Raw genomic sequence first — 9,683 nt, 5'->3', positions numbered from 1 at the left:
AAGGCAAAGTTCACTTAATGATCCGAAATTCACTCAAAATGAAAGCTCTCATACCTTTTTTGCCACTGTATCACATAAATTTTCAATGTAGCGGAATTAATTGATACAATTCACTCGGCAGTATAATAAAATCAACTGTTCTATTCCGAATATTTTTGTATAACAATTTGAGTAATTTATTATACACAACGAAATCATTGTGATATTTACGAAATTTAATACAGCGCAAATTCAAAAATCTTTTGTTTTAAATTTCAAACAATTAATCATACGATTCAAATATCTTTTTTCAATAATCAATATTTATTTCAAATGTTTTCCTTTATACTGAATATACAGTACTAAGCCACTTGTAATAAATGATATTTACCGAAAATTCTCGGGTATTTGAAGCAGCCACAAACTACATGGCATCTTACTAGGAATTCCTCTATTGTTTAACCATATTGTTTCTTCATTGGATTGCTTATTATTAAAAAAAAAAAACAAAATTGTCCATTTTACGCAAATCAATGTTTTTCGAGAGAAGTGGTTTCTTTGTTTCGTTTTTATCATTACCGCTTCTGTTTCTTTTTTGTGTTTTTTAAGGGCAACAAATTAAATGGCCGGTATTTCAATCAATTTCGGTAAGTATAAAAATCAGTTTTCGGCCAGTATTTTATTTTCAAAATGGTCAGTATTATATGATTAAATCTTAGTATTAATAATGGATAGTAAAAAACAAATTGATAATCTGACGTATATTCGTTGGAACAAATAGCAATGGACTTGTCTATCAAGATCTTACCAACCTTGTATTGATACCAATCAAAAAGGAATACGGACAATTCTTCAAAGCATAACTTACTATTTAGCATTAATACTGACCATTTAATATAAATACTGGTAATTTAATATAAAGACTAACCTTTTATATTTAAATACTGACAAAAATAGACTAAAATACTTACCAGTAAAGTACATAGCCTTTCTAAATGAAGCGCGTTTTCTTAAATATACATAATAATTGCAAAAATATTGGAATCGAGTGAAGCGACAGGGCTCAGATTATTTTAATACATTTTCAAGGGTCGGGATTAGGGTTTCTGACCCGTGTCGACCCGGGACAGACATTCCCGGGAATTCACGGAGTTTGTGTTTTCCCGTATCCCGGGAATTCGGAATTCGGGTATATAACATTTTCACTGCACGAAGGGAAATAATAAATCAAATACACAAAGAATCGTAAAATATTCTCAAAGGTTTGTTGTTTAGCAATAAGTACAGCGCATTCCCCGAACGTGAAAGTTCTATGAGCATAATGGTTCTGTGCGTTTGGCCAAAATCGTTTCTTGTAATTCTATTTTTGGAAAAGGACTTGGCCTTACCGATGAATTATTCCGAAAATTGAAAATTAAAACCGAAGAAAGCAGAAGCGTAAGACTGCTTCTTTTAACACAAATTTTAAATAATTCTGATTTTATACCGAACAAAACATTCTTTAAATGTTGTAATAAAAGCCAATTTATATCCTATGGCGAAATAATTATGAAGCGAGTATACATATATCCTTGTTGTATTGACGATTCCACAATAGTAGAAACTCTTTTAGATTCTGATGAAGATGAAACAATTGTGTGTTTGACGATGAATGAAGAATTAAATAAGGAGTTATCAAAGACAAATATACAAAATAACGTAAATAAAAATAGCCTCGACTTTAAAAAAGAAATTAAAATATACATGCTGACAGAAGAAAATAACGATAATTTAAAAAAAATGTTTATCGTCCCTTTTAACAATAAAACCAACTTCGACCGAAACTGAACTGACTTTTGAATTTCCATTGCCGGAAATTTTTGTACCAAATCTAGAAATACATAAGCTTTTGGATTACCTTTTAAATATTTTAGTATTCTTAAGAAGCTACTTTAAGTAAGTTTACTTTTATAATTACATTTTTTCGAGTTAATAGATATATTATGTATTGTTTATATTTTTATATATTTCGTAAATAAATAAATATTTTTTTACTAATGAAAAAAAAATAAATTGAAAATAAAAGTTTTTTTTACATGTGTCCCGGGATCCCGGGAATCCCGGGAACGATCCCTAGCTCCGTCCCGTGTCCCGGGAATTGAAAAAGTCCGGGAATACAGAAACCCTAGTCGGGATAGAAAAAAATTCAAGCAACTTAAATTATGGGGTCCAAACGTTATTAAAAGGATACAGAGAGATTGGCTTTATAAAAAATCGATCGAAAACGGGATTAATAAAGAAGAGAGAGAACACCGTGTCAAGATCTCTCAAGATATTAAAATAATCTGACCCGCATCCCCTTCACTTGATTCCCATATTTTTGGAATTATTATGCATATTCATGCAGCTCATTTAAAAAATTAAAAAACAAATAAAAATAAACCAGAAACGGAAGCGATAAAATCGACGTGACGAAACCATTTCTCTCGAAACACTGATTTGCGTAAAATGGTCATTTTTTAATACATTTTTTTTAAATAATGGAAAAGAAATGGAGAAAACACACTGGATCGTTATGGCGAAAGCACACTGAATCGTATTGGCGAAAACACGCTGAATCGTTATGGCGAAAGCACACTGAATCGAACGGGCACGTTTTTAGCCTCTTGTGGTGAAAAATCTACTGGGGTTGTTTTTTTTTTCGAAAACTTTCGATAAGTTTCTCTTACGTTTCTTCAAATATGAGATTCACCGCTATCCATCACTGTCAAACCTATGTCAATACAAGGATTTTATGCCTGGATGCCGTAGCATAGATTAAGCGTGCTATGAGTTTTTTTTTTAAACACGTACCACGTGCTTCTTTGTGTGTCTGCGCCCTTAAACGATAGAGAAACTCATAGTAAAATGCGATACAGGTAATGGCCATTTCAAATAGAATACCCGAGTATTTTCGGTTGAAACCATTCTTTACGAGTGGCCTAATACATACATATGTAACTTTGCGTGACCGTTAATTACTTTTTTCACTTAAATGCAAATAAATGTATTTGTTTTTTACTTTTATTTAAAATTATTGCAAATGTCAATGCTGCAGCTTTCATACTTTATTTCTAAACCAGCTACAATAAATTACATAGTAATTAGTGGGAGTAATCAGTATTATGTATATTTAAAGTTTGGAAAATCAATTTTCATTTCCTTTCATGGCTCAAAACTTATTGCAATGTATTTTTAAATGAATCCCAGGAGTTAAACATTTGATATTTAAATTTTAATGAAAATAACTAAGTAGAATTTTGTCATAGCCGTGGATGGTACAATATCTAAATTCATTACATTAGCCATTATATTTGAAAGTGGTGAAAGTCCAATTTTCAATTTCGAAAATACTATTTCTGTTTGATTACTTTGTCACTTCGATATGTCCAGAATCTCGGAAAAGCAGAATAAACGTATTACAGGCCATCAGTATTTTTGAATATTGTAAAATACAAAACATTGTATTAAATGTTTTGCGAGATATTTCTCGAAATTATGTAAGAAAAGTGTACTTTCGCTAATTTTAAATATAACGACTCATATATGAGAAATTATAATCTTGCAAATGTCCGCTTTCTGTACCATAAGCTCACAGCAATGGCAACGTTTTTTTTTTTTGACAATCCATTAATAAATCAAAGTCGATTTTATCCCTATACTAAACATTAGGAACCGCAATATTGCTCTCTTTTGTGCTCATCCGACCACGAATGCGGATTGTTCGTTTAATATTACATTTCTAGTCTTTGTCGTACGATTTATATGTACGATAAAAAAAGTTATACGATTCGTGCACATCTTTACGCGCCACTACTATATGTACATATAAACTGGAATGGAAATCGTTTACGATGGGGAAAATTTTTCCAATCTACACAAAACACTCACCTGCAAAAGTGAACACCCAAAGCCCAATAGGGTGGAATTTGGGGCCTTCCGATGAACTTGGAAAACTGATCCAATACATCCCTGGGTCTTTCTCCGTAGAAGAAATGTATACTCAAACTTTCCCCGGAAAAGCTTCGGACGCTGATCAATTTGGTCTCGGAAACTTGAAACTCCATAGGTCCTACAGTCTCGATATAAATTCCATGGAACGATCCATTTCTGTGACCCATAGCAAAGGGCATAATCGATGTCCTATTTCTTACGTTGTACAACATCTCTGGAGGTCTCGCATTTAAAATAACCTCACCCATTCCGTACAAGTGATCATCACTCAGGTGAAAAGACCACTCCCAAATGTTTTCGGAAGCTATTAAAGGTCCTCTAACCGTCGACAGCAACGGTCTACTTATGTTTTTCACCATGGAAAATACTTCAATATTAAACTCCGGATAGTATATGGTGTAATTGAAAAGTTTTTCTTCAATTTTTCGTCCATCTTTCAAATCCTTTCTTTTGTCCGGATCGTACAGTATGAAATTTGCGTGGGTGGTGGAGATATCGTCGACGAATAGTTTTAAACGTGGAATATTTTTCACATCCGAGTATGGTGTATCCGAAAATCGAGGCTTCATTGTATCGGCCTCATTAGCTTTAATGAAAGAGTATCTCGATAATAATCTGTGGTAGCAGAAAGATTTTTCCAGATCGTAGCAGCAGTTTTTCTCGCATTCCTCGAACGTGATGTTCTCTGAACCGCACTGTAGTCTTGCTTCATTCATATGACCACAAGTTCCTATAGAATAACCGTCTTTGACATACATCTCCTCGGATACTCCATCGAAAAGGTAGAAATATACAAGAGTCGGTACTACGATGGCGATTATAACCAGAGCCAGTCCTACTTTCACCGGTCGATTCAATAGCACTTTATGGTACCATTTTACGCCTGAAAATGTTAAATTCAAAATTAATTTTCATATTGAATCCAATAAAGCAGTGTTTTCCAAGCAAACTAACCTTGGTAATACGTCAATTATTCGGGGTATTTAATTTGAAACGAGCACTCAAAATTAAATTTAAAATTTTGATTATTTTCAAGAAAAATATTCATTGTCAAGTATATTGAAATTCTAATTATTTTTTTGACTTAATTTTATATGTATATACAATATGTATATTTATATGTATATTTCCAATACATGCATATATACAATATGTATGTATATAGGTGTAGGTTTTCAATTTCACTAAGCAATTATAAGTTTTATTAAAAAATTATAATATATGTTATATTATAGAAACAAATTTACTTTTTTATTTAATTATAAAACAGTGAATGAAATAAAAGCTTGAAACTTGTTTGGCGAATTAATTCATCTCACAAAATGAAAAGAATGAAAAGTGCTGCTGTCAAATTTAACAGAGTTATAGTCGAATAAATTGTTCAAAAAATTATTCCGTTTAGTAACAAATATAATAATGATGTTTTAAAAAAAAATGATCTCTTTTTATGATTGAAAAATTTACCTTACCCCAGTTCATAATAAATATAATAGTTAAACAATGTTTCCTTATATATGACTAGTGGCTTGTGTGCACATAATTGTGCACTCGATAAAATATCGGAATTCGGATCAACGTAATTAATAATTTAAAATTTAATAAATTTTGTTTAAAAAAAGTTCTTTTGTTTTGGTCGGCCGAACATATGAACGAAGTGATATGCCGCATCTCTTTCAACAATATACGATTCCAAAGGGAGCAAGAGAGACGGAGCATGTTAACGACATTCAAACGCAGCACACGCGGAGCACGTCGGCACGCATTAGGCTATTATTATATACGATTATTAATAGAAAAAAATCTTCATATTTGTTTCTTAAAAAAACATACATATTGACCAGTTAATTGTACAAAAGGTGAACCGATTATTCCACAAAAAGCGATCTCGCGCAAGTCACTAAAATCTCGATCACGGAACATCTGGCACTCGAGTTCTCGTTAGTACAATATTTCACGTGTTGAACTTTCGATTGATGGAGTTTTTGGGTGCCAGATGTTCCGTGATCGAGATTTTAGTGACTTGCGTGAGATCGCTTTTTGCGGAATAATCACCGAACCGTTCAAAAGATACAACGTTCATACAGATTTTTTTTGTTTTGTTTTAATATACTTACTCTTTCCCAACTTATCGTAATATTCTGGAGACTCCATTATCTCGTTATCCTTTTGATCCGTTTCATCCCTACCGTCGGTGTACTTCATATCTAAAAATAATAATTACACGCACAATAATAAATTTTGTAAGTTTTCAAAAAACGATTCGAACGTGGAAGTGGAAGCACTCCCGACTGAGTAAGCCCTTAAAATAAACGGATTTCCTGAACTTTTCCCCGACATTCCTAATCCTACGGGAAAATCCAGCGTTTCCTGTAATCGATCGGTCCTTTATAACATCCTACGCTGAACAACAATTTAAGTATTCAATCCTCGTTTATTCGAAATAATCCTATTCGATGCGTGTAATGCTTATAGTATTTTATTTAATACTCATAGCTTTATTTTAATAAATTAATTTATTTTATAATATTAATATTAATGTTAAAAGCGTTGCTTTTTGCGTAGAATGAAAATTCCACTTTATTTGTCATCAAATAGAATTTGCCGAATTTCATTCAAATTATCGCTTGCGATTATTAGCCATATCATAATAATTATCTGCAACAATGCTCGGTTATCATTTAATGCAATTCAATTAATTTTCCTACTTCCTTTAGATTTTGAAGAATCGTGATTTCGAAATCATTTATTATATATTTATTAAATTATAATTCATATACCACACAATTCAGTTATAGAGCTATTTAATTAATTTTCAATGCCCTTATATTAACTTATTCATTATACTCTGTATAGCATTTTTTATAGTATTGTTTTATTAAAAAAAAAACGGAAACAAACAGCAATACAATGTTTGCATATAACATTGACACCAAAAACGTTTCAAAAGAGTAATAAAATAAAATAAAAACAAAGAAGCATTGAATATTGGTAAATATGGGATAAATGTTTTATGTTTTATGTAAGAAAAATGGTCAATATTATTTTCATATCTAGAATGAAATAGAAGATCGAATGATATTTTCTAAAAAAAGTGATCAAACAATATAAATTTAAAGCACGAAAAGGGACAACAAAACAGATCAATATGAGGGGGAATAAAAAATTAAAAGTAGAGTAAAATCTATATAAAAATGAATTATAGAAATAGTTGGTAGAACCGGGATTAATTTGAAACAATAGTTATGGAATAATCAAAGGTTTATAAACTGTTAAATTCAACCCTGTTGACCTAATACTTATTTGATTCACTCGTTTTAATACCGTTTTAGCGATTGAAAAATGGGATATTTATAAAGATTTATTCAAAATTGGATGGCCTCTATTAATTCTGAAAATATATTATACACTCTACTATATACAATTGTGATTAAAAAATAATCAAATGAAAAAATATAAAAGATTTTCAAGTCAAATGAAGATTTATAGCCGGGCGTATTTTAATGAAATTTATTTCGACCGGATTGTCGTACGTTTCCAAATATACTACATCTGTATTTAACAAAGTCTTATTAATGACAACAATCACTCACTTTATCCGCTTTTGTACCTCATTGATTAATTAAAATTCACGTTAATATTAGATTTCACTACGCGCACCAATTTTTATAAACTCTTCACACCACTAAATTGAAGTAAAATACATGAATAATGCGTCAAACACAATACTAAGGAAATCGTCGTATTTTATCTTTGAAGATAAAAGATATTAGAAATCTAGGTATTTTATCAATTTGATAGCATAATTGTCATCGAACATTTTTAGACAATATAAAACTCATTCTATACACGACCGCCATACATGTTCATCACTCGATTCTTACAATTGTCTCAAGAAACAGATTCGAAGAAGAAATATCATATCATCATGTTGAAATTCACTATCCATTTTCAATCATTTTCATTGAAATAAAACAAAGATTTAAATTTTTATTTTGTATTTTGAAGTTACTAGAAAGCATTTCACAGAAAATATAATTTTTTATTATAAATCATTTCAATGTTTTAAAATGTTTTGTTACATTTTTATTTTGTCAAAATCCAGCCTTGTTTATTAAATCTTTCGTACAACTTGTGAACTCACCATACATAGTTTAATAAAAACATAATTATTGTGTATATGTGTATGTGTGTTTGTGTGTGTGTGTGTGTGTGTGTGTGTGTGTGTGTGTGTGCGTGCGTGTGTGTGTGTGTGTGTGTGTGTGTGTGTGTGTGTGTGTGTGTGTGTGTGTGTGTGTGTGTGTGTGTGTGTGTGTGTATTAGTGTTGAAATGTGTTTAGCGAAAATAAAATATCATTTAATACTATTAATAATATTGCCTATAATATACATTAGATATGTATATCCAAAAAATAATGATCGATGAATACATTTAAAACTTAATTTGTTACAGGCAGTTACCATCTATTGCTCGCTATCCTACAATACCTTACTTTATCTACTTATAACGTTAAATGGACAGATTTTAATATGTTTTATTTCTCTGATAATTTATTGGATATGTGAAACATAGCAACATCCTTAAATATCTTGCTGTAAATTATCAAAATCAATCAAAACTTTTTTCTTTATTTTTATATACATTTATTACTAAAATAGAACTTTTAAAAAATTTGTTACAAATTTTTTATTCCAAATAGATAAATGTATATAATAAGTACATAGATATGTTTTTCCAACCAACAAAACAGTTTTTAAATGTAACAATTTTATTTATTAACTGCAACTTCATAATATCAACTGCGGAATTGATAATTGCATAATGTGTATGCATATTCATTTTTTTCTGAAAATATCAATAAATTGGTAATAATATATTGCATTTGTGAAAATATTTATATAAATATAAGTAAAAAAAGTCTGACATTTCTATTAAATAACATTGTCATCCAAACCGACACAAATTATTATAGAAACAAAATAAACATATTTTTTTAATAATTCCAAGGGTAATTCTTACATACATATTCAATGAACTAATATATTTTCAATAATTTAAGTCTATTAAGCTATTTTTACTTTGGTATAAATTTAATGGATCATCAATAATACATATGTATTTGTTTAATCAAACATTTCATTAAATAAGGTTCGGGACTTTTATAAGAAACTGATCTAATGCTTATCACATTAGATAACTTTATAGATATCCTTATTTCATATCAATTAAAATTAAATTTAAGTCTTACAATCACTATTAATCATATGTAAATGCTTTCAAAACATGACCACGATTTTAAAACCATCTTAATTTAAAAGGTACCGTATTAATATGTATAATGTATTTATTGCCTTGCATAAAAAAGCCAATAGCTTACGATAGAAAACAACTGTTAAATGTATACTTTTCATTAAAGACTTCTTTTTCATGACATTACCAAATTTTTAAATAGCGTGTGCCGACTAATAAGCTCAAATATATTAAATATTGAAAATACTTTACTTCACTCGTATCTTTATTCACTTTTAGATTTCATAATATTTTAAAAATATTATAAAATTGATTTATGAATTTCCATAATTGAAAAATAAATTATATGCATTATTAATTTCTGCAGATTTCTATCCCTTTACCTTTTCTCAATGTCGACTTTGTGAAATGCAACGACAAGGACATTATGTTTCATCATAATTTATATACTATCATAATAAAACATTCACAAAGACCACATTTA

General features: G+C 29.8%; 1 protein-coding gene across 1 annotated transcript; it reads right to left on the bottom strand.

The window, feature by feature from the left end:
* Window positions 1-2,660: 2,660 nt before the first annotated feature.
* LOC143913369 (lysosomal alpha-glucosidase-like) lies at window positions 2,661-7,661 on the bottom strand. The gene is made up of 4 exons (XM_077433103.1): window positions 7,542-7,661; window positions 6,066-6,155; window positions 3,889-4,834; window positions 2,661-3,080 (listed from the first exon to the last, which is right to left on the bottom strand). Exons 2-4 carry the CDS (start codon window positions 6,151-6,153, stop codon window positions 3,059-3,061), a joined length of 1,056 nt encoding a protein of 351 aa, XP_077289229.1. The 5' UTR covers window positions 6,154-6,155; window positions 7,542-7,661; the 3' UTR covers window positions 2,661-3,058.
* Window positions 7,662-9,683: the final 2,022 nt, after the last annotated feature.

This window comes from Arctopsyche grandis, chromosome 6 (assembly GCF_051622035.1).
Source record: "Arctopsyche grandis isolate Sample6627 chromosome 6, ASM5162203v2, whole genome shotgun sequence".
Lineage (NCBI taxonomy): Eukaryota > Metazoa > Arthropoda > Insecta > Trichoptera > Hydropsychidae > Arctopsyche > Arctopsyche grandis.
This window is presented reverse-complemented; position numbering and strand designations above follow the sequence as displayed.